Source organism: Vigna umbellata, chromosome 6 (assembly GCF_029865625.1).
Source record: "Vigna umbellata cultivar VRB3 chromosome 6, Vumbellata_1.0, whole genome shotgun sequence".
Taxonomy (NCBI): domain Eukaryota; kingdom Viridiplantae; phylum Streptophyta; class Magnoliopsida; order Fabales; family Fabaceae; genus Vigna; species Vigna umbellata.
The window spans coordinates 14,052,707-14,078,873 of record NC_142170.1 but is presented as its reverse complement, the minus strand read 5'-3'; the positions used below and the strand labels follow the sequence as shown (position 1 = coordinate 14,078,873).

General features: G+C 28.6%; 2 protein-coding genes and 1 long non-coding RNA gene across 6 annotated transcripts; all 3 read left to right on the top strand.

Moving 5' to 3' along the window:
- The first annotated feature begins 521 nt into the window (after positions 1–521).
- On the top strand, positions 522–6,965 carry LOC124830965 (LRR receptor-like serine/threonine-protein kinase IOS1). 3 transcript variants are annotated; one of them, XM_088092595.1, is made up of 14 exons: positions 522–645; positions 2,206–2,384; positions 2,935–3,472; positions 3,543–4,033; positions 4,127–4,265; positions 4,351–4,422; positions 4,598–4,669; positions 4,750–4,830; positions 5,042–5,196; positions 5,332–5,543; positions 5,629–5,755; positions 5,879–5,947; positions 6,035–6,224; positions 6,356–6,965. In XM_088092595.1, exons 2-14 carry the CDS (start codon positions 2,321–2,323, stop codon positions 6,753–6,755), a joined length of 2,610 nt encoding a protein of 869 aa, XP_087948721.1. In that variant the 5' UTR covers positions 522–645; positions 2,206–2,320; the 3' UTR covers positions 6,756–6,965. The 3 variants fall into 3 exon arrangements, with proteins under 3 accessions (XP_087948721.1, XP_087948720.1, XP_047160802.2); XM_088092594.1 differs by having other exon boundaries at positions 5,296–5,543; XM_047304846.2 differs by having other exon boundaries at positions 523–645; positions 5,281–5,543.
- Positions 6,966–12,847: 5,882 nt separating this feature from the next.
- On the top strand, positions 12,848–19,267 carry LOC124824840 (LRR receptor-like serine/threonine-protein kinase IOS1). Of its 2 annotated transcripts, none has more exons than XM_088093097.1 (14): positions 12,848–13,071; positions 13,425–13,575; positions 14,882–15,422; positions 15,504–15,997; positions 16,091–16,229; positions 16,316–16,387; positions 16,568–16,639; positions 16,720–16,800; positions 17,021–17,175; positions 17,282–17,529; positions 17,617–17,743; positions 18,216–18,284; positions 18,372–18,561; positions 18,694–19,267. In XM_088093097.1, the coding sequence occupies exons 2-14, from the start codon at positions 13,512–13,514 to the stop codon at positions 19,103–19,105; spliced, it is 2,664 nt and encodes an 887-aa protein (XP_087949223.1). In that variant the 5' UTR covers positions 12,848–13,071; positions 13,425–13,511; the 3' UTR covers positions 19,106–19,267. The 2 variants fall into 2 exon arrangements, with proteins under 2 accessions (XP_087949223.1, XP_047153304.2); XM_047297348.2 differs by having other exon boundaries at positions 12,849–13,071; positions 17,267–17,529.
- Positions 19,268–22,560: 3,293 nt separating this feature from the next.
- LOC148196835 (uncharacterized) lies at positions 22,561–23,480 on the top strand. Its single transcript, XR_015780349.1, has 2 exons — positions 22,561–23,084; positions 23,257–23,480. It is a non-coding gene; the product is annotated as an uncharacterized LOC148196835 (long non-coding RNA).
- Positions 23,481–26,167: the final 2,687 nt, after the last annotated feature.

The following is a 26,167-nucleotide window of genomic DNA, read 5'->3' as shown; positions in this document are numbered from 1 at the left end:
AGGACAAAGTGTTGTCATGTTAAATACTATTCATCATAAGCATATTAAACCACTCTCCATCATTTATCCACGCAAAAACATGTACCTATTTTAATTTATATAATATATTTTAAAAAATATTCTAAATTTTATATTTTAAAAGTATATAATTATATAATTATAAAATAATAAAATTATGAATTATAATTTTATAATTCATAACTTTTTAATTTTAAATTTAAATAAACAAGTAGACAATTGAATCTGCCGTATCTAATACGTCAGTTCTATTCCTTCCTTCTGTCGTATTTTCTCTATTCCAAACACACACTAAGAATAATATATAAGAACCAGAATTTGAATACAAACAATGAAAAATGACACAGTGGTTTAGTGCATCATAAGGTTAGGTTTTGACGTCAGTCGTGGAACTAAAGCAAACGTGCAACCGTAACCACAGAGTCAACCGTCATTGTCGTTTTTTTGTTTGTTTTTGTTTTCTGACCTAGTCACTCCATAATAGTCAACCTCAGCTTCTTTGTATAAGGAACAGACTCTTATAGTATATTATCATGCTAAATATATAGGTTTGATGGATGGTAAGGTGAGCGTAGTAGTCTTGGAAAACCAGAAATTCAGATCAGATCACAGCGCTGCACTGCATAGGTACCATATATTTGCTCTTTCTTTTTCCTTCTTCTTCAAACATATGCAGCTTTCTTGTTGGCCAAATCTTCATGTCTAATATATATATATATATATATATATATATATAAAGCTTTAATTATAGTTCTAGACTTTTCACACTCATTTTTTCCAACACTTTCTTCCTGGTGATTTACTATTTAAGATAATTCATAAGATTGTTTATTAGGAATATTATGCATATTTGATTTAGATGATATGAGATTATTTGTGATGAAAGTTGAAAATTGAGTGGGAAGAACCTAAAGGGTTATTAAGAATATGGTCAGTTACATATCCACTCTCATTAATACATAATAAAAATAAGATTTTAAAAATAAATCAAATAACAAAAAAAAAGTGGTATTTCTTTAATAACTATGAACTGGTGTATAATTTCAACTGTCATTAAAATTATATATATATATATATATATATATATATATATATATATATATATTTGTTATAACTTATATAACCTTTTAAAGTATAATAAATTTTAGTTAAAAAAAATTCTATTCATAAAAAAAGATATATTTTAAACACATGAGTATTTTAATATTTTTTATTTTTAATTTAAAATAAAAAAATAAAAAATTATTCAAATACCTATAATCTTTAAAATTTAAAATTCAAGAAGATATTTTTGTCAACTAAAATTTGATATACATTTAACAAGTTACATAAGTTAGTAAAATCCACACACACACACACACATATATATATATATATATATATATATATATATATATATATATATATATATATTTATATATATATATATATATAAATATGATTTTGAAAACATTAAAACATAATAAAATTTAAGGATAAAAGTTTTTTTTTAGTTTTTTTTTTGTTATTTTCTTTTTTCTTTTTATAATTTCTATTGTATTTTAATATATAAAAACTGAATTAACCAAAAGAAGAAAGAGAATAATAAATTATTAACATTTAATGTAAGTGATTTTACTCAAATGTGCTAAAAAAATGACTTATGAAAAATGTGTTTCTAAATATTAATTATGATAACATTAAATTTTAGATGTTTATTTAAATAATAATAAAACAAAAAAATTAAAATTAAATTTTTTTAAAGCTATGTTAAGAATAGTTAAGTACTGTGGCATCTTAATTAAACTCAAATATATAATTCATCACCATAAAAAAATATTATTGAGAAAGAAAAACTTAATAAAAATATGAAAGATCAAATCAAACGCTTACACATAAAAATACACACAGCAAACTTTCTTAATTCGATATATTATGAAGAAAAATAAATAATTTTAAATTATATAATATATTTATAAATTTTATTTTCTAATATAAAAAATTGAACTTATGACATTACTTATATAAAAAATTATCTGTTGGTGCTGCAACTCTTGGTCTGCATATATGAGAATATCTATGCTTAATCATTTAAGTTTTTATGTTAATATTCAGCCTTTTTATGCTGTTTTCTTTAAATAAATTACACTTTGGTCAAAACAATATATTTAATATGTCTTATTTCAATTTACTTTGGATTGATCGCAGAGTTCAGCAGTACTATTGTTTTATACCGTATTGCAGATTTAAACATACAAAGAGAAATTAAAGCTTTGCAATTACCTTGGAGTAGTTGACTACGTGATCGAAGTCAACATATACAATGTGGATGAGTTTCTATGTTGCTGTTTTAGCTGTTCTACTTATTCAAGCTCATGCTCAACCAGGTTCGTTAAAGCATTTCTTTTGTCAAACAATTTCATTATATCTTTATTTATTTCAAAGTTTTATGCTGAACTAAAATAATAGAAAATAAGAGATATAAAAGAGAAAAAAAAATTGATACATCATAACCATATTGGAAGTCTGTTTTTTTTTTCTCTTTTCTATCAATTCAATCAACCAAAATTTGTTTCCTTTTCATTTTTTTTATCATCTAATGCTTTCTTTATGTTAAAACTAAAGTCTAAAAAATTATTAAATGGAACAGCTAGATTTTAGAAAGATAAATGCGTGATTGATGTGAGTAAATTAACTTAAGAATAAAACAAAAAATTAATTAATGGGTCTTTTAATCGGTGAGAGGTTTCTAGTTTGATTCTTAAAAAACTGATTTAGTTTCGAGGCACGCAATCTTCTTGTTTTCCTTACACACACCCGTGACCCCTTGCTTTCTATTTTCTCCTTCACGGTTGTGGAAAAGAAGCACTTTCTTCTTTTGCAATATTGAAACCGTGTGGACCAATTTAAGGTTTACTCTTATCTTTCATGTTCTAGAATTCATCAGCATAAGTTGCGGATCTGAAGATGGTTATACTGTCCCGGCACTACAAATAAATTACGTTTCGGATGTGGGTTTCATAAATACTGGTGTGAGTGGGAAAATATCATCTGAAGAGAACAGCAGATACAATACTCAACGACAACTATGGACGCTGAGAAGCTTCCCGGAAGGAAAAAGGAACTGCTACAAAATAAACGTCACAAGAGCCTCTAAGTATCTCATACGCACTACTTTTCTGTACGGAAATTATGATGGCCGAAATAAATTACCACAGTTTGATCTTCTTATCGGACCTAACCACTGGAGTACAGTCATGATACAAAATGAATCATCTGCCCAAACCAATGAGATCATTCATGTACCTTCAATGGATTATGTGCAAATCTGTCTGGTTGACACACACAATGACATACCATTTATAACAACCATAGAATTCAGGACTTTGAATAATGATACATACGTCACTCCATTCGGATCATTGGAACTTTACAATTACCGGCGCTGCGATTTGGGTTCAAACCAAAGCTACAGGTGAAATCATACTTATGGATTAAATGTGTTGTCTTATAAGATTGATTGATTTATTCTGATTTTCTCACAGGTACCCGGTTGATGTTTATGATCGTGTCTGGTATGGTCCCTATGACCCCTGTAACTTCGGCGAAAATTGGAAACCACTAAGTGCCTCCATTTCTGATGATTCTTTAAATCAGACGGATTACAAGGAGGAAGCTACTATCATGGGCACCGCAGTTGAACCAGAAAATGATAGTGCTCCGTTGGTAATAAGCTGGAAGCCACAAAATGAAATTGACAAATTTTATGTGTACATGTACTTCACGGAAATTCATGTGTTAACCACGAATGAGACAAGACTATTCAACATCATGCTGAACGATGAATCATTAGTTCAAAATTTTTCTCCGCGGTACCATATTGCCCATACCATAAATCCGACGGCAGCCATCAGTGGGAAAGAAATTAAATTTTCCCTGGAGAGGACTGAAACTTCAACCCTCCCTCCCATCATCAGTGCCATTGAAATTTACAGAGTAATAGACTCACAGAACCCAGAAACATTCCAAGGAGATGGTATTTTTCATTTTTTAAATCCATTTATTTGGTTTACATTTTCCTACATGAACTTAACTACCTTTTACACGTTTTTTTGCATTTGAAAATAAGTTGATGCAATTACAAGCATTAAGTCTGCCTATGGAGTGAAAAGGGATTGGGAAGGTGATCCATGCTCCCCTGCAGCCTACTTGTGGGGTGGTCTCAACTGTACTTATCTCGGCAATGAGTTCCCAAGAATCACAGCTTTGTAAGTCATGCTTGCCAAATTATTATTATTATAGGTTTATAAAACTGAGATGAAATCTTATATAACTATTCACTGAGCAAAGCAGGAATTTATCTTCGAGTGGATTGTCAGGAAAGATTGACTCTTCTATCTCAAACCTCACCATGTTGGAGAAGCTGTTAGTTTTCTTTTTCTTTTTGTTTGTTTTATTTCACCCGACAGAAAAATCTCTTGTTTTAAATCTTTTAACTGTTTCCGTTATGTACTTATTATTTGTGAATAATCGACATATCTTTTCCTACTTGAGAGGAGATTTAAACATAGTTAAAAAGGTTAAATTGTTTGTTTTCCAGGGATTTATCTAACAATAACTTAAATGGTGATGTTCCTGATTTTCTGTCTCAATTACAACACTTGAAGATCTTGTAAGTTACTTCATTTACTCAAACATTATATAAGTGATGTGATCCTCTTTATCTGATAATAGAAAACTATATTTTTTTAGAAACTTGGAGAAGAATGACCTCTCCGGTTCAATTCCCTCTGCACTTGTTGAAAAATCACGCAAAGGTTCTCTTTCACTAAGGTATAAATCTGATTAAAAAGTCTCAAATTCATAATATGGTTATTTATGCTGATGATTATTAATTACTTATATTCAAGGCAGTGTTTGAGATTCATATATACATGAATTTCTAAGCACAACCAAAATAAGTTGAAGAATGTATTTAAATTATGGATTACTTGTAAGGTTTACTGAGACTTAAAACATAATTTTTCTGTGATTTCCATGCTAGTGTGGGTGAAAATCCATATTTATGTGAATCTGGTCAATGCAACGAGAAGGAAAAGAAAAATACTGTCATACCCATAGTGGCATCAATATGTGGGGTTCTAATTCTTCTAATAGCCGTTGCTATATTGTGGATCATTAAAAGGAAAAAATCAAAAGGTAATTCTGAAATAATTACTAAAAGTTTGTATTTTCCATTAACAATTTACCAAAATTTTTAACATATTATCTTTCAAAATGAAGTCGAAAAATTTACAGATTCGGTGGCACTAAATCATCAGAGTGATTTTTCAGAGAAATCCACAGAAAAGGATAATTCGTTCCAGCAAGGCAAAAGTCAAATGTATTCATACTATGATGTCCTTTATATCACTAACAATTTCAAAAGAATTATTGGTAAAGGAGGATTTGGAACAGTTTACCTGGGTTTTATCGATGACACTCCAGTTGCAGTGAAAATGCTTTCCTCATCAGCAGTTCATGGTTATCAACAATTTCAAGCAGAGGTATAAGTTATTAATCAATTTGCTAGGTTTCGGACTTTGGTAGCGAACCTATACGGTTTAACATGGCTGTGACTTTTATTTCCAGGTTAAACTTCTACTCAGAGTTCATCACAAAAATCTGACATCCCTTATTGGTTACTGTAACGAAGGAACCAATAAGGGCCTTATATATGAATACATGGCTAATGGGAACTTACATGAACATCTCTCAGGTTGGTTCCGAATAAAATTATTTTGTTTTTAATATAGGAGAACTGTTTGTGTCGTATGAATAAGTTCTACCTAACAAAAACAAACATGTGTAGAATAGAAAGTTACAGAAGTTGTTCTTGTAGGTAAATATAGCGAATCACCATTATTGAGCTGGAAGGACAGACTTCGTGTAGCACTGGATGCAGCCTTAGGTTAGAAAGCAAAATTCAAATTGTGAATTTATGTTAACTCCCTTTACCCTTTTAACACGTTTGCCGTGATTATAAATCTAATATCAGGATTGGAATATCTGCAAACTGGTTGCAAGCCTCCTATAATCCACAGAGATGTGAAATCTACAAACATCTTGTTGGACGAACACTTCCAAGCAAAGTTATCTGATTTTGGTCTATCCAAAGTTGTCCCAGATGATGGGGGGTCTTATGTGTCAACTGTTGTTGCTGGCACTTTCGGTTACCTGGACCCTCAGTAAGTACTTTTGTTATTGTCCTTTCCATCATTTTCTTGGAGAATAAGGAGATTTTCTACCTTAATATTTGAGTTATCATCACAAAATCCACAAAGAAAAAATAATTTGGGTTTCATGACTTCTCTTGCAGCTACCACTCTTCCAATAGGTTAACACAGAAAAGTGATGTTTATAGCTTTGGAGTTGTTCTTTTGGAAATAATCACAAATCAACCAGTAATGGCAGGGAATGAAGAAACGGGTCACATAAGTGAACGAGTTAACTTGATGATATCAAAAGGGGATATCAGGGCCATAGTTGACTCAAGCTTAGAAGGAAATTTTGACATAAACTCAGCATGGAAAGCCGTAGAAATAGCAATGGCTTGTGTTTCTCCAAATCCCAACGAAAGGCCAATGATGAGTGCGGTAGTGATTGAACTACAGGAGGCTTTAGCGACCGAATTAGCTAGAACAAACCATGACAGTGGTGCTTCTATTGCATCGGTCAGCGTGAAAGTAGACACCGGATATATGCCCTTAGCTAGGTAAATGCTTATTCAACATAAGAATAACAGAATAACTTTGTAACAAGTGAAAGTGATGTTGTACAAGAAGTATGTCATTGGGTGATTTAGTTTGATTAGTTTGCTGAATCTTTGTTGTTTGTGAGTGGTGATAGTAATAATGTAGAATGCATATTAGTATACAAATAAACAATGAGAATTGAATAAATGGAATTGAAAAGAAGTGTTATTATCATTTTTTGTTGGAATAAATTTTTAGAACAATCTATCTTCTTTTGCCCTCTTATATGCAAAGTGAACCACAACAACGAAGAAATGAAGCCAAATAATGTAAAAGGATGAAGTAAGAAAAATGAATCAATACGTCGAAGTAAGGAGTAATATAGGGGTTCAAATGAACAAAGACTAATGGAGAATTTGAAAAGTACACGAAGGAAGATAATATCGGAAAAAAAGTTTCTATACATAATCCAGAAAGGAACAGTTCTGGATTGAAAGGGAAGTTAATTTATGGTAGCTGTTGCAAAGTATGTGATGAGTAAGCACACTTGACTCAATGGACAGTTTTTAAAGTAGTTTTTACAATTTATGTAATTTTGTTTTATTTTATTTTGGCGTGTAATTGTTATAAAAAAAATATAAATAGGTTATTTAAATGTAAAATTAAAAGTAATAAATTGTAGTTACGATTCAAATATTCTAAGTGCTTGATAGGAAATGACAAATGAAATAATGAATATTACAATTTGATCACCATTTTCATATATTCTTCGACTAGTTTTTGTTTTATCCTTTATAATTTATTTTCTTGCAATCTACGTACATTTTTGCAATTTAAATTTCCAATTGATCAATTCAATTCATCTTCATCTTTATCTACATATTCTATACTTTCCTAATTTTTGTTTTTCACTCACAATTTCATCTTTATATAAAAAAAATACAAAAATATGACTTGTATATTAATTTGATTCTAGTTACAGAATCTATAGCCAACATACTTTGAATTAGATTGAAAATGAAAAATTTTCTAGTCTAATCGACAAAAAATCACGTTGAATTAATTTGGTTCATCATAGATATATTGAATTAGTATGGAACCAAAATCTATGAACATTTATAGAATACAAAACAAATTGAGAATGATGCAAGAAATTAAAATGTAATTATGAAACTAAATCAAGAAAGGCCAATTATGTAAGATATAAAAATAACTTGTACAAAAGAAATAATAAAAAAGGTGGTGCTGAAGAAGCCCAGTCCTTCTTTTATGGGTTTCTATTTCCAACACTAATAGAAAGTAATTTCGATCACTTTTAGATAATATATATATATATATATTGGAAATTCAAGTGTGAGTCCAAGTCTCACATTGAATAAAAATGAGAAAGTAAAGTATTATATAAAGATGAAAGACTTATTACCTTAAGGTTTTGGATAAAAAGTGGTGTCCATCATTTATATAGTTGGACTCTCATGTTAGTGGTGCTTATGTAATCCACAGGGAGTCTCTTCTTGATAGACTCAACAATATATATATATATATATATATATATATATATATATATATATATATATATATATATAGTTGGTACATTTTAGCAATGTGTACCGGATTTTAGTAGACAAAAATACCCTTATATATTATGGATTTTAAGTTTTAAGGTTAAGGGCTCAAAACTAAAAAAAAAACCCGCAAACTCTTGCTCACCTCTATCATTCCTCTTAACCCTTTCTTTTTCATCTCTCACACTCCAACCTTTTCTCTGTCATCCCTACTGTAGCCCCAATTGAAAAAGTGTCGTTAAACAATTTTCCTTTTTAAAAGTCATTGACATATTCACGACAAAGGTTCATTCAAGATCTCTTCAATTTCACCATCTTCAGTAACCTCTCTAATTTCATCATCTGCATATGTTGAATCATCATCTCTAAAAAAACCTTCCAGGCCAAGTACCAATTCCTTCGGATGTCATTATGCTTGTGAAAATTAAATAAAATTATATACGACAAAAATTATAAATTATAAAATCATTTTTTGTAAGAAATTGTTTAACATCGAGTGTTTCTGATTTTTTCTTGGCCAACTACCAATTGCTTTGATGTCATTATGCTTATGAAAATTAGATAAGACAAAAATTATAAAATGAAAACTCATTAAGAAATTGTTTAATAGGAGTATTTCTGATTTTTTTCCAAATCAATTACCAATTCCTTTGTGAAAATTGGATAAAATTAGACAAGAAAAAAATTATAAAATGAAAACTCATTATAAAATCATTTTTTGTAAGATTGTTTAACAGGCAGTGTTTCTGATTTTTTTCGGTTGGGGTTACCATAGGATGACAAAAAAATGAAAGATAAAGGATTGAGAAGAATGAGCGAGGTGACCAAGGCTTTGAGGGTTTTTTTTTTTTTATGTTTTTAACCTTAAAACTTAGAATCCATGTTATATATAAGGGTATTTTTGTCTACTAAAATCTGATACACATTGTTAAAATGTACCAACTGAAAAACACGCATAAGTGCGTTAACAAATCATATATATATATATATATATATATATATATATATATATATATATATATATATATATATATATATATATATATATATATATATATATATATATATATATATATATATATATATATATATATATATATATATATATATATATATATATATATATAAATTAGCCTGTGTAATCTAATTTTATTATGAACCTTTTTTTTCTCTCTTTACTCAAACATTGTGTTCTTAATTGTATCACATTTGTGGAGCATGAGTGTTTTCTACCAACTTTTTTATAAGGATTATTTGTAAGAAAAAAAAGTGAAATAATTTTTTGAAAATAATTAAAATCAGGATATATTTTATTCAAGTTGGTAAAGTGAATATGAACTATAAAACTCCTTTGGAAGAATTTATTAATAGGATATATTTTTTGTTTAGTTTCATATTATACTCTAATAGAATTCTCCTGCACAACTCCAAAGAAAATTAATAGACTTTAGCTAAAAAGATGTAAAGACTTATTAAGGTAGAGGATTTAAAATTTTGTGTTTTGTTCTTTCTTAACTTTGAAGGTTCTATTTATAATTTATTATTTTCTTGAACTTGTAATTTCATTATCTGAATTAAGGGTTTAAATATCCTAATTTTTATTTTATTTTATTAATTATTATCTTAACATATTTAGTTATAGTCACTTGAATTACGATTTATCAGTTTATTTATGGATTATCATGTAATATATATTGATTATTGTTTTATTATGAAATAATCTTTATAGATTTATATAAACCAGTTCTGATTTATTTAGCTTATACTCATAATTTGCTATTTTCTAGTTGGATTTGCTAACAACGAAACATCTTAAACCAACCATGTCGCTATGTTTTGTTTTAATAAGAACTGTCAAGATAAATCATAACCTTATCTATTACTGTATAATAAATTAATATAAATAGTAATTTAGAATGGCTATAAAAAATCAGAAACGATGAGTGAGAAGCACAGCGTGTAAATAATTGTGAACATATGTATAGAAAGCAATAACTTTAATTCATCAAATTTCAACAGTTTGTTGTGCTTCCACAAGACATGGGCTTAGGTCGAGGGATTCTTCCTGCATTTCACCTATTTTATCTTGCACCCCTATTTTATATATTTGTCATTTATTTATTAAAGTTAAATGAAAATTAATGATGAATTAATGATTTCTTAACAACCAATAATCTTCCTAACGATCAACATTTATAAATTTTAACCCTAAATCTCCTGTGATGGTATAGATCCTACTCTACATGTATCTTCTTCTCTATTCTCATTTTTTCACTTTTATCACATTTTACTGTTAAATTGTTTTTTTGAGTTGAAAATTATAAGATTATACAATGGTGATCGTGATCGTGTCAAAAGAGGAAGATTTGGTCTTTGATTATTCAATATTCAGTTCTTATTTCTTTTAAAACTAAGATATTTTTTGACAAGATTCCTATAGAAAATATAGAAAAAAAGGAAGATGTAGGCCGAGCTCAGTAAGAAGAACCACTCTCTTATGTTTCCATGAGTGAAACCACATGAAAGAAAAAACAGTTTAAATTATTATATTTTTAATAGAAACATATAACCGAGAAGAAAAAATCAACAATCAAGTAAATAAAATAATTTTAATTATATATAACACATATAAATTTATAATATAATTATGACAAAAAAATATTTTATACTCATATAATATTAAACACGATGATAAAACATGTAAATGTCTTTTGATATAAAAATAAAGTTTAATTATTAATTTAATTTTTATATTAGTTTGAATTAATTAATTAATTAATTAAATTTTCGTATTTGGAAAAATAATTCTATTAAATTATCTCCATAGATCGATGTTCACGTTAAATCTATACAATCACATGTTTAATTTTAATTTTTTTTATCTTTGTTAACTTTTTCTGGTTTTTTGTTATGGCAGTAACATGTCAGGTGATAATGTTCGTAGGGATGAGAGAGTGAGTCAATTCGGTTTGTTTAAGTTCGGTTTAACTTTGATTCATCAAAAACAGGTTAGGTTGGACTGGCCGCCCCTTAAAAATGGATCAACTTTTACAATTTTTTTCGTCGAGCTGTCGACTTATGATGGGCCGACTTGTTTATTTTTGAGTATTTTTACATGTAAACAAGTGGATGAAGGGCTTCCCAATTGATTACGAGCTAAAAGGGTTTAATTGAATGGTTGTCCGAACTTTTTAGATTTTGGCCGAATAGTATTAAATTTTGACTAAGTTGTGTTAAACTTTAACAGGATTGTATATGTATTATATAAAATATATCGATGAGAGTTAATGATCATTTATGGGTAATTAGAAGGTATTAGGTTTGATTGTCTAAAATTTTAATGAGTTAATGGTTAGTCAATGTGCTTTACTAGTACAAACTTTATAAATATAGAATTGATGTCCAGGTAAAATAACATTGATCTGACTTTTTTGAAAAAGATTTATGACTCAAGCGTCGAAGTATATTTTACAAGTTAACAACCGATTGGAGTATAATGCATTCTCGGAAATGATTGAACCATCGAAAGAGAGAAAAAAAAAAAAAAACAAACGGACACTTTCAATCGAAACAATATCAAATCTCAACTGAAACAATATCAAACCTCTACCGAATTATATCAAACTTAGGAGCGAATTAGACTTTGGCACATTTGTAATTGATAATATTTTATTTCATACGCACAAAAAAAAAAGGTTAAAAAAAAAAATAATAAAATAATTTTAATCTTATTGTACCTTGTCTTCTTCTTTTAACTTTTGTCTTTTATTTTAATGTTGCAAAAAAGTAAAATATAATTAAAGGTTAAAACATCTTAAATTAACAAGCAACAAACAAAAGATAAAAAAAAGTAAGCAACCCAATATATCAACTATCAAATAATAAAGTGTTAAACATCTAAAAGATCTACAAAAAAAAAAAAATTAAAATATGAATTGAAACAAAAAACATACTTTTGTCTTTAGAAAATCTATTATATGAAATTATATTATTTTAATCAACAGAGTTAATTATTCTAAATTTTAACATAACGTAGTGAAATCGAAATCGTTAATTATATTAGTGTCTTTAGGATACTGGTTAACATTCTCGTTAAAAAAATAAAATAATTCGTAACTAAATTAGCTAAAGTTGTATTATATAAAATACTACTCATCAAGATTTATAAAAGTAAAACCATGTTATTATTATGAATTTTGTAACTGGTTTTTTTAAATATGACTTATTTGATTTATATAATTTGAAAAGAAAATTTAATTTAAATAAACTAGTTGACAATTGAATCTGCCGTGTCTGTGGGAGTTTCTACTGCGTTCTAGACATCTATCGCTCTCTCCCGACCTTCACTTCTCCGCGTTCTTGAGAAATCTTGGAAAAGTGTGAAAGCAAATACGCTGTTCTTGAGAAATCTTATTTTTTTCCTTCATTCCAAACACATGCTAAGAATAATATATAAGAATCAGAATTTGAATCCGCACAATGGAAAAGAACGCAGTGGTTTTAGTCATAAGGTTAAGTCATGAACAGGCATGAACCGTGGAACCGAAGCTAACACTGCAACCACAGAGTCAACAGTCATTGCGTTTTCTTTTGTTTTTTTTGTTCTGACCTAGTCACTCCGTAATACTCAACCTCATCTTCTTTGTATAAGGGACAAACTCTACTAGTATATTATCATGCTAAATATATAGCTTTGATGGATTGTAAGGTGAATGTAGTATTCTTGGAACACCTGAAATTCAGATCAGATCACATCACTGCACTGCACTGCATAGGTACCATATATTTTGCTTTTTCTTTTTCCTTTTCCTTCTTCTTCATACATATACATATGCAGCTTTCTTGTTGGCCAAATCTTCATTCTAATATAAAAAATTGAACTTATATAAAAAATTATACATGTTCCTCAATGTGTTTGGGAACTTGATTATGTTGGTGCTGCAATTCTTGGTCTGCAATATCCATGCTTAATCATTTAAGTTTTTGTGTTAATATTCAGTCTTTTTATGCTGTTTTCTTTAAATAAATTACACTTTGGTCACAAAATTATATTTAATCTGTTTTATTTCAATTTACCTTTGGTCATAAAATGATAAATTACACTATTATTTTATTACGCATATTGCAGATTTAAACACGGAAAGAGAATTCAAAGCTAAAAGCTCTTGCAATTACCTTTGAGTAGTTGATTACATGATCTAAGTCAACATATACAATGTGGATGAGTTTCTACTTTGCTGTTTTAGCTGTTCTACTTATTCGAGCTCGTGCTCAACCAGGTTCGTTCAAGCATTTCTTTTGTCAAAGAATTTCATTGTATTTTTATTTACATCAAAGTCTTATGTTGTGCTAAAATAATAGAAAATAAGAGATATAAAAGAAAAAAAATTGATACACCATAACCATAGGAAGTCATGTTTTTTTCTTTTTTCTTTTCTATCAATTCAATCAACAAAATTTTGTTTAGTTTTTGTCCTTTTTTTTTTCTTTCATCTCATGCTTTGTTTATGTTGAAACTAAAGTCTACAAAATTATTAAATGGAATAGCTAGATTTTAGAAAGATAAATGGGTGATTGATGAGAATAAATTAACTTAAGAATAAAACAAAAACATTAATTAATTGATCTTTTAATTGGTGAGAGGTTTCTAGTTTAATTCTTAAAAAACTGACTTAGTTTCTAAATATATAAAAAGACTCCTATATAAAACTATTTTATCATTAAAATATGATTTTAAAGACTAATTTGGTACTAATTCAAAAACCATTTTATCAACAAACTATGATATTTAAAAACTAGTTTGTATTTTTTTGTTTGTCATAAGTTGTTTTAAAGACTAAAATTTTAATATATCACATATTCTTGAATCAAAACTTCTCATTTAACAAAAGATTATAGATGAAGGTAGATAGAGTGTAGGCAGAATATTTAAGAGAAACATAGAACAATTACATCGAATTCTTAAACAACTGTAATGGTAATAATTTGTTGAATATTCTATCTTTAGAAATATTTAATTGTCTAGAAATTTGAAGCAAATTTAACAATAATAAACGCAATTTCCATTGAAAATAACACTTTTACATAAATATTGGGTACAAACATGTTAGAAGTGATGTTTAAGCCTAACTCAACCTAACAAAATCGACTTATAGGATGAGGTAATAAACGCAATTTCCGTTGGTATATATATATATATATATATATATATATATATATATATATATATATATATATATATTGAAAATAATACTTTTACATAAATATTGACTACAAACATGTTAGGATTGGATTTTAAACCTAACAAAACTGATTTGTAAGATGAGGTTCGTATCCACTTATAAAATATGAATTGGCTTTATGTATGATGTGAGACTTACAACAAAAACACACCAGAAACTTACACTCTTAAAATACAAAAACAGCTACTAACATAGCACTCTTCTCTACACTCACTTAGAGGCAAACTCAGCCACTCCACTCTCTCCTTGTTATCTTTCTTTCTGTGCACACAATTTCTTGTTTTCCTTACACACAAACTGTGTGAGACCTACTTAAAGTTTATTCCACAATTTCATGTTTTAGGATTCATCAGCATAGATTGCGGAGCTGAAGCAGGTGTGAACTATACTGATTCAGTATATGGCATAAATTACGTTTCGGATGCAGATTTCATAAATACCGGTGTGAGTCAGACAATAGCATATGAAGAGATGAGCAAAGAAAGTAGTCGACAACTGTGGAGGCTGAGAAGCTTCCCGGAAGGAGAAAGGAACTGTTACAAAATAAGCGTCACAAGAGCCTCTAAGTATCTCATCCGCACTACTTTTCTGTACGGAAATTATGATGGCCGAAATATGTTACCACAGTTTGATCTTCTTCTCGGACCTAACCACTGGGATACAGTCACTATAAACGATGAATCAGGGCAATACCACAAGGAGATCATACATGTACCTTCAATGGATTATGTGCAAATCTGTCTGGTTGACACAGGCAATGGCACACCATTTATAACAGCCATAGAATTCAGGACTTTGAATAATGATACATACGTCACTCAATTCGGATCATTGCAACTTTACAATTACCTGCGCTGCGATTTGGGTTCAAACACAATCCACAGGTGAAATCATACTTATGGATTAAATCTCTTGCCTTATAAGATTATTGATTGATTATTGGATTTATTCTGATTTTCTCACAGGTACCCGGTTGATGTTTATGATCGTTACTGGTATAGTCGTTCTTCCTGGAACGCCTGTAACTTCCGCGAAAATTGGAAACCACTAAGTCCCTCCATTTCCGATTATTCTTTAAATGAGAATGATTACAAGCCGGGAGCGACTATCATGAGCACCGCAGTTGAACCAGAAAATGATAGTGCTCCTTTGGTAATAAGATGGGAGCCACAACAAGAAACTGATCAATTCTATGTGTACATGCACTTCACGGAAATTCAAGTGTTAACCACCAATCAGACAAGACAATTCAACATCATGAACGGTGAATCATGGTTTCAAGAGTGTTCTCCAGAGTATCATGGAATGAATACTATATATTCGATATCAGGCACCAGTGGGAAAGAAATTAAATTTTCCCTCGAGAGGACTAAAAATTCAACCCTCCCTCCCATCATCAGTGCCATTGAAATTTACAGTGTAATAAACTTACAGAAACCAGAAACATTCCAAGGAGATGGTATTTTTCATTTTTTATATCCATTTATTTTGTTTACACTATTCTACACGAACTTAACTACTTTCTACCCTTCTTTTCTGCACTGAAAAAAAGTTGATGCGCTTACAAGCATCAAGTCAGTTTATGGAGTGAAAAGGGATTGGGAAGGTGATCCATGCTCCCCTGCAGCCTACTTGTGGGATGGTCTCAACTGTACTTCTCTCGGCAATGAGTTTCCAAGAATCACAGCTTTGTAAGACATGCTTGCCAATTTATTATTATACCTTCATAAAACTAATTAAAATCAAATCGTAAATAACAATTCATTGAGCAAAACAGGAATTTATCGTCAAGTGGATTGTCAGGAAATATTGACCCTTCCATCTCAAACCTCACCATGTTGGAGAAACTGTGAGTTTTCTTTTTCTTTTGTTTCTTTTATTTCTTTTATTTCACTGTTTTAAATCTCTTGTTTTAAATCTTTTTATTGTTTCCGTTATGTATTTATTATTTGTGAAGAATCGACATATCTTTTCCTACTTGACTCGAGATTTAGATATAGTTAAAAAGGCTAAATTATTTGTTTTCCAGGGATTTATCTAACAATAGCTTAAATGGTGAAGTTCCTGATTTTCTGTCTCAATTACAACACTTGAAGATCTTGTAAGTTACTTCATTTACTCAAACACTATATACGTGATGTGATCCTCTTTATCTGATAATAGAAAACCATATCTTTTTAGAAACTTGGAGAAGAATGACCTCTCCGGTTCAATTCCTTCTGCACTTGTTGAAAAATCACGCGAAGGTTCTCTCTCATTAAGGTATGAGTCTGATTAAAAGGTCTTAAATTCATAATATGGTCATTTACGCTGATGATTATTAATTACTTAGATTAAGGCAATGTTTGAGATTAATATGTACATGACACATCTAATTTCTAAACACAACCAAAATAAGTTGAAGAATGTAATTAAATTATGGATTACTTGTAAGGTTTACACTGAGACTTGAAACATAATTTTTCTGTGATTTCCACGCTAGTGTGGGTGAAAATCCATATCTATGTGAATCTGATCAATGCAACGAGAAGGAAAAGAAAAATACTGTCACACCCATAGTAGCATCAATATGTGGGGTTCTAATTCTTCTAATAGCCGTTGCTGTATTGTGGATCCTTAAAAGGAAAAAATCAAAAGGTAATGCTGAAAGAACTACGAAAAGTTTGTATTTTCTATTAACAATTTACCAAAAGATTACCTTCTTAACCTATTATCTTTCGAAATGAAGTTGAAAAATTTACAGATTCGGTGGCAGTAAATCATCAGAGTGAGATTTCACAGCAATCCACAGAAAAGGATAATTCGTTCCAGCAAGGCAAAAGTCAAATGTATTCATACAATGATGTCCTTCAAATCACAAACAATTTCAATAGAATTATTGGTAAAGGAGGATTTGGAACAGTGTACCTGGGCTTTATCGATGAGACTCCAGTTGCAGTGAAAATGCTTTCCCCATCAGCAGTTCATGGTTATCAACAATTTCAAGCAGAGGTCTAAGTTATTAATCAATTTACTCTAGGTTTCTGACTTTGGTACCGAACCTATATGGTTTAACATGGCTGTGACTTTTATTTCCAGGTTAAACTTCTACTCAGAGTTCATCACAAAAATTTGACATCCCTTATTGGTTACTGTAACGAAGGAACCAATAAGGGCCTTATATATGAGTACATGGCTAAAGGGAACTTACGAGAACATCTCTCAGGTTGGTTACGAATAAAATTATTTTGTTCTTTAAGTCTTTGTCTTGGATTTGTTAGAGAGTAATTGAGGAGATTTAAAGATAAATATTTTTATTGTTTATTTGAGTGAATTTGGAGGTAAATGTGAGTGGATTTGGAGGTAAATTTTTTTAATCTGTCACGTCAACAAAATCCTACACTAATTCTCACAAACTTTATTTGCAAATCCACTCTCATTTACCTCCAAATTCACTCAAATAAACAATAACAAAATTTATTTTCAAATCCTCTCAAATCCCTTCGATTACTTTCTTCCAAATCCATTCAAGTGAACAAGTAAATGTTTGTGTAATCAATTTCCAAGTTAGATTTGATTTCTGAAACTCTGGAGATAGAATTTTTAATATTGGAGAACTGTATGAGTCGTATGAATAAGTTCTACCCAACAAAAACAAACATGTATGGAATAGAAAGTTACAGAAGTTGTTCTTGTAGGTAAATACAGCGAATCACCATTCTTGAGGTGGAAGGACAGACTTCGTGTTGCAGTGGATGCAGCCTTAGGTTAGAAAGTAAAATTGAAATTCTGAATTTATGTTAACTCCCTTTACCCTTTTAACACGTTTGCCGTGATTATAAATCTAATATCAGGATTGGAATATCTGCAAACTGGTTGCAAGCCTCCTATAATCCACAGAGATGTGAAATCTACAAACATCTTGTTGGACGAACACTTCCAAGCAAAGTTATCTGATTTCGGTCTATCCAAAATTGTCCCAGATGATGGGGGGTCTTATGTGTCAACTGTTGTTGCTGGAACTTTCGGTTACCTGGATCCTCAGTAAGTACTTTAGTTATTGTCTATTCCTTCATTTTCTAGGAGGTATAGGGAGATTTTCTACCTTAATATTTGAGTTATCATCACAAAATCCACAAAGAAAAAATAATTTGGGTTTCATGACTTCTCTTGCAGCTACCACTCTTCCAATAGGTTAACACAGAAAAGTGATGTTTATAGCTTTGGAGTTGTTCTTTTGGAAATAATCACAAATCAACCAGTAATGGCAGGGAATGAAGAAACTGGTCACATAAGTGAACGAGTTAACGTGATGATATCAAAAGGAGATATCAGAGCCATAGTTGACTCAAGCTTAGAAGGAAATTTTGACATAAACTCAGCATGGAAAGCCGTTGAAATAGCAATGGCTTGTGTTTCTCCAAATCCCAACGAAAGGCCAATGATGAGTGTGGTAGTGATTGAACTACAAGAGGCTTTAGCGACCGAATTAGCTAGAACAAACCATGACAGTGGTGATGATCCCAGGTATTCTGTTGCATCAGTCAGCGTGAAAGTAGACACCGAATATAAGCCCTTAGCTAGGTAAATGCTTATTCAACATAAGAATATCATTGGGTGATTTAGTTTGATTAGTTTTCTGAATCTTTGTTGTTTGGGAGTGGTGATAGCAGTAATGTAGAATGCATATTAGTATACAAATAAACAATGAGAATTGAATAAATGAAATTGAAAAGCAGTGTTATTATCATTTTTTGTTGGAATGAATTTTCAAAACAATATATCTTATTTTGCCCTCTTATATGCATAGTGAACCACAACAACGAAGAAATGAAGCCAAATAATGTAAAATGATGAAGTAAGAAAACTGAATCAATACGTCGAAGTAAGGAGTAATATAGGGGTTCAAATGAACAAAGAATAATGGAGAGTTTGAACAGTACACCAAGGAAGATAGAAAAAAATTTTACTATACATAATCAAGAAAGGAACAATGCTGGATTGAAAGGGAATTTTGTTTATGATAGCTGTTGCAAATTATGTGATGAGTAAGCACGATTGACTCAATGTGGACAGTTTTTGAGGTAGTTTTTACAATTTATGTAATTTGTTTTTTTTTTTTTTTTTGGTGCGTAATTGTCATAAAAAAAATTATTTAAATGTAAATTAAAAGTAATAAATTGTGGTTACAATTCAAATATTCTAAATCCTTGATAGGAAATGACAAGATATGGAATAATGAATATTACAATTTAGATCACCATTTTCATATATTCTTTTACTAGTTTTTGTTTTATCCTTTATAATTTATTTTCGGGCAATGTACGTACATTCTTACAATTTAAATTTTCAATTAATGACTTCAATTCATCTTCATCTTTATCTACATATTCTATGTTTTCCTAATTTTTGTGTTTCATTCACAATTCCATCTTTATATAAAAAGATTACAAAAATATAACTTGTATATTAATTTGATTCTGGTTGAAGAATCTAAAACCAACATACTTTGAATTAGATTGAAAATGAAAAAGTTTCTAGTATAATCGACAAAACAAAACACGTTGAATTAATTTGGTTTATCATACATATATTGAATTAGTATGGGACCAAAATCTATGAACATTTATATAATACAAAACAAATTGAGAATGATTCAAGAAATTAAAATGTAATTATGAAACTAAATCACAAGAAAGGCCAATTATGTAATATACAAAAAAGAACTTGTACAAAAGAAATAATTAAAAAGGTGGTGATGAAGAAGCACAGTCCATGGGTTTCTATTTCCAACATTAATAGAAAGTAACTTCGATCACTTTTGTATAATGATAAAATTAGATTACACAGGTTAATTTATATATATATATATATATATATATATATATATATAAATTAACCTGTGTAATCTAATTTTATCATGAACTTTTTTTTTTCTCTTACTCAAACATTGTGTTCTTAATTGTATGGAGCATGAGTTTTTTCTACCAACTTTTTTATAAGGATTATTTGTTAGAAAAAAGAGTGAAATGATTTTTTGAAAATAACTAAAATTAGTTTATATTCAAATTAAAAAAAAAAATTCGAGAAGAGATATAATTTTTTAACAAATTATAGTTTATGAATTAATAAATTTTAATTTAAGAATAAAATAATAATACTTTATCCTTTTTACTATATTTATGAAAAAATTTGTATTGATGACTATTGACAATACTTGTAAAATGGGTATAACATTTTCCAAATGGTTATGCTTCCGCTGGGCGGCACATAGCTGGATATGGAATCAAAGTGTTAAATGGTTTTCGTCCATTTTAAGGTTAAGTTAAGCGGATCGTGACTAATAATATTTTTAAATTAAACTTAATTTGAATATTTAATTATCATCTCAAGTTATTCAAATTTATTTACTCATACATAAATAAATAAAATATTACTTTTTTAATCACTAAATAATACTAACATTTGGGAATGAATAAAAGGATCTAAGTCCGGAGTGCTAGCTCATTTTGTAATATATAGTTTCTTTTTGTAATAGGTTCGAGTTAAATCATTTTGTTAAATATTAATATTTTATTAATCTTTTATTTTCTTTGTAACAATCACTTTTATATAATTAATATATAATAAAAATACGATTGTAAAAATGAATAAAACAACAACCAAAAAATAAAAATAAACAGTGATTTCTTTGCATTTTTAAAATAGAAAATATTTGCTCTGACCTCGTTTTAAGAATGTATCGACTTGACGTGTTGAATGAAACACATTCTTATTCTTTTCCTACATAAACAGTTCACACACATTAACATAATTATTTAAAGTATTCATTAAATTTGACAACTATGAAGTGTACGTGTGTTGTTTCCACTGTCATCAACTAAAAATATAATTAATATGAATAGTCTGTACATTTTTTTATATATAATATATCATGATTTAAAAACAATAAAACGTAATAAATTTAATAAACATAATCTATATATAATTTGTTTTTGTGGTTTTTTATTTATTTTTCTATTTTTTTATTTAATATATAAGAACTGTAACAAAAAGAAGAAGAAATATTAATAAATTAGTAACATTTAATGTAAATGATTTAACTCAGATGTGTTAGAAAAAATCATTTACGAAAAATGAAATTTTTTAATGATTAAAGAGGATAGTATTAAAATCATTTAATAAGCTTGACTGATCGGGTAATTCAGTAGTATTATTTTTATGATGCAGATCGAAGGCTTAAATACGGAAAGAGAAATTAAAGCTAAAAAGTGTTTGCAAATAGCTCCACGTTGACTTCTTCACCAGTTCATCTAAGTCGCAGGCACAACATCCTATACAATGTGGATGATTTTCTACACTGTTTTTGTCAAACAACTTCATTGTATCATTATTTACTTCAAATTTAAGTCAAGTCTTATGCTGTTGGTAAAATAATAGAGAAGAAGAGATATAAAAGAGAAGAAAAAAGTTGTTTAATTAAAAAGAAATAGAAAGGTGAAGTAAATATAAAAAATAATTAATTTTGTGATGTGTTATATATTCTAATTACATTTAAGAATAACAAATGAACTCATTCTTATTTTAATAAAAAAATTGTATTAACAACAATATATCACTTTTTTATAATGAATTCTTACACTTCACACTTCCGCTCTTAAGATCCTAATATCATCTCAATATCCCTCACTTACCCTAAATAAGTAACAATACTGTCCATGCAATTTGAGTAGATCACAATATCGTACAATATTCACGCACAATATACAACAACGTATATTACACAGACACATAAATATCATGTATCTTTATCATCATCAACATCACTTACACATATATGTATCTCAGCAGAATATATATATATATATATATATATATATATATATATATATATATATATATATATATATATAACTATTGTATGGTTGAAATATAATTTTAAGGACTAATTTGATACTAATTAAAACAATATTTATCATCAAACTAGATATTTGGAAACTAATTTCTATTTTTTTTGGTCGTGAGTGTGAATAAATTGTTTTTCAGATTAAATGTTTAATATTTCACATACTCTAAACTTCACATTTACCAAAAGGTTATCCAATTCATCAAATATTTTTTTAATAATATCTTAAGCTTTCTAATAACTTAGATTTTCGAGAATCGTATCCTGATAGGAATATTTAATTTTCTAGAAATGTATAGCAACTTTATCAGTAATAATGCAGTTTTATGTTTTAGGATTCATCAGCATAGATTGCGGAGCTGAAGCAGGTGTGAAATATACTGAGCCCATACTAGCCATAGAGTACGTTTCGGATTCAGATTTCATAAATACTGGTGTGATTGGGACAATATCATCTGAAGAGACCAGCAGAGGAAGTAGTCAACGACAACTGTGGAGGCTGAGAAGCTTCCCGGAAGGAAAAAGGAACTGCTACAAAATAAGCGTCACAAGAGCCTCTAAGTATCTCATACGCACTACTTTTCTGTACGGATTTATCGTCAAGTGGATTATCAGGAAAGATTGACCCTTCAATCTCAAACCTCACCATGTTGGAGAACCTGTGAGTTTTCGTTTTCTTTTATTTCTTTTATTTCATCCGACGGAAAAATCTCTTGTTTTAAATCTTTTTATTCTTTCTTATGTACTTATTATGTGTGAAGAAACCGCATATCTTTTGCTACACGAGTCGAGATTTAAAAATACCTAAAATGTCTACATTATTTGTTTTCCAGGGATTTATCTAACAATAACTTAAATGGTGAAGTTCCTGATTTTCAGTCTCAGTTACCATACTTGAAGATTTTGTAAGTTACTTCATTTACTCAAACAGCATATATGTGATCCTCTGTATTGGATAATTGAAAACTATATTCTTTTTAGAAACTTGGAGAAGAATAACCTCTCCGGTTCGATTCCCTCTGCACTTGTTGAAAAATCACACCAAGGTTTTCTCTCACTAAGGTCTGAATCTAACCAAAAATTTTCAAATTTATAATATCGTTATTTATGCTGATTATTAGTTACTTATATTCAAGGCATTGTTTGAGATTCATATACTCATGATCCACCCAATTTCAAACACAACCAAAATAAGTTGAATTATGTATTTAAATTATGGATTACTTGTTAGGTTTACTGAACAAAAGCAAACGTGTATAGAAAGTTACAGAAGTTGTTCCTGTAGGTAAACACAATGAATCACCATTCTTGAGCTTGAAGGACAGACTTCGTGTAGCAGGGGATGCAGCCGTAGGTTGGAAAGTAAAATTCGATAACTAACAATTAGTTTTTGTTGAAATTCAAGAGAAGTAATGAGAAAATATCAAGACATAATGGATCTTTATGGCTTTTGATATAGGAGGAAATACGGGGAATTAACAAATTTATGTGATTTTTTTTCGAAACAAATAACATAATTATAGTTAATTTTACTCAAATTTTAACTGATTCTTTTTATTTTCTTAAAATTGAAGGTTGTCATATTGAATATATAAAAATTAACTAAAGTTAAAATATATTAAAGTAATTTTAAATGTCAAAGACAAATACATTTATAACACTAACTGACTAAAACAAAAACATTTTAAAGATATTTATATAAAATATTTGATATTTTGAAGCACATGAAAACAAATACAGTAGCTATATATTATAGTAAGAAAATCCCAATAATCATAAAAAAGAACTATAATAATAAATTAAGAGGAAACCAACAATTTAAATTTAAAAGTGTTCTCCAATAAAGTTCAATGGTAGTTTAAATAGTAAACTGTAAAATTGGAAATTAAAAGGTGAATGATAAATAAGAAGGTCAATTCATAAAATATTAAAGAAATTGAGAATGATGCAATATGCAAGTACGAAACTAAATCATCACAAGAAAGGTAAATTATCTAAGATATTAGGAAAAAAACTTGTAGAAAAGATGAAAAAAAGAGGAAGGTCCTATAATACATTTGTTACACATCTCCTTGTCAAGTCAATGTTTACTTTTCTTTAGGTACCTTAGCATTAACTTCTGCTATTAATGTCTGATTAATGTCTGCTTCACTTACCAGAGTATTGCCGGAGTCGTCATATTAAATGAGAAATAGATAAGGTCATTGAGTGGTTCAAACATTATATCATTTTCATGTTTAAAGAAACATTATATCTTTTTCAGGTTTATATGGAGAAAGAACCACAACATCTCAGAAATAAATTGCTCGGTTTGTCAGATTTTAAGAGGATTTTCTAAAAACATAAATTCTAGCCTTTTTAATTATTACTTTTTCTTTTTAAAGTCTAGTTAACTAATAAGTTTGATTTATTGTTCAAAAATAGTTTACGACTTCAAAAGATTAATCCTTGTGACGCATTGAGATATTTTGTAATTATTTTTATATCCGTGTAATTTAAAATTAAAAATAGAAAAATTATTTTGTACACTTTGAATTAATAAAAATTAAAAATATGATTATGAATTTGTAAACTAAATTTTCGGAAAAAGTAATCACTCTATTCTTTTTTATTATTTTATTGCTTTGATAAATGTTTCATTGAAGTTTATCTTTAGAAGTTTTTGACTACCAATTAGTTTTTTTTTTCAAATTCAATAAAAGTAATAAGAAAATATTAAGACAGTGGATCTTTATAGCTTTTGATATAAGAGGAAATACGGAGAAAAATGGATTTTTTTTACTTAATTTTATTCCTAACTGTTTTTTATATATTTTTTAAATTGAAGTTAGTTATTGAATGTATAAAAATTAACAAGATAATGGTAAAAGTTAAAAAAATTTCTTTATTTTATTGAATTATTTTAACTTTAAAATATTTGATCTAATTATTTTAAAACTTATTTTTTAATTATATAATTTAACTTAATTTAATTTTTTATTTAATATCATTTTGTTTTAATTTGCGTTTAATATAAAATTTTAATTAGATCTGAGCACCGTAAGATTCATTTATTGTGCATCTAATGCTATTGCTCTGAGCACCGTAAGATTCATTTACTAACTTAAGCATTATAGAATCTTTGATAGGTACCTCTCCGGATAACTGAAGTGGAGATGAAGACAAAAACGTAGTATTTCGAACAACTTTAAAAGAGAAATTGTGAAGGTGTTAGAAATTATTTGACTTACCCAAAACAACATCGTTTAGGATTCTTTCTGTCCAGATTCAACAAATATGATTTTCAGATTAAATATATTAAAGTAATTTTAAATATAAAAAACAAATACATTTATAACACAAACTGACTAAAACAAAAACATTTTAAAGATGGTATTTATATAAAATATTTGATTTTTTGAAGCACATGAAAACATATAGGTAGAAGTTATATATTATAATGAAAAAATCCCAATAATCATTAAGAAGAACTAAAATAATAAATTACGGAGGAAACCAACAATTTAAATTTGAAAATGTTCTCCATCAAAGTCCAACAAGTTTAAATGGTAAACTGTAAACTTGAAAAAACGTGAATGATAAATAAGAAGGTTAATTCACACAATATTAAAGAAATTGAGAATGATGCAATATGCAATAGTACGAAACTAAATCATCACAAAGAAAGGTAAATTATGTAAGATAGGAAAAGATGAAAAAAAGAGGATGGTCCTGTAATACATTTGTTACCCATCTCCTTTGTCA

Excerpts from the sequence above, each read along its gene's own strand:
- LOC124824840 (XM_047297348.2), top strand. The coding sequence starts at position 13,512 with ATGTGGATGAGTTTCTACTTTGCTGTTTTAGCTGTTCTACTTATTCGA. Across the intron at positions 13,576-14,881 it reads TCGAGCTCGTGCTCAACCAG|GATTCATCAGCATAGATTGC; the intron begins GTTCGTTCAAGC and ends TTCATGTTTTAG. Across the intron at positions 16,801-17,020 it reads GAAGGTTCTCTCTCATTAAG|TGTGGGTGAAAATCCATATC; the intron begins GTATGAGTCTGA and ends TTTCCACGCTAG.
- LOC124830965 (XM_047304846.2), top strand. The coding sequence starts at position 2,321 with ATGTGGATGAGTTTCTATGTTGCTGTTTTAGCTGTTCTACTTATTCAA. Across the intron at positions 4,034-4,126 it reads AGAAACATTCCAAGGAGATG|TTGATGCAATTACAAGCATT; the intron begins GTATTTTTCATT and ends TTTGAAAATAAG. Across the intron at positions 5,544-5,628 it reads ATCAACAATTTCAAGCAGAG|GTTAAACTTCTACTCAGAGT; the intron begins GTATAAGTTATT and ends TTTTATTTCCAG.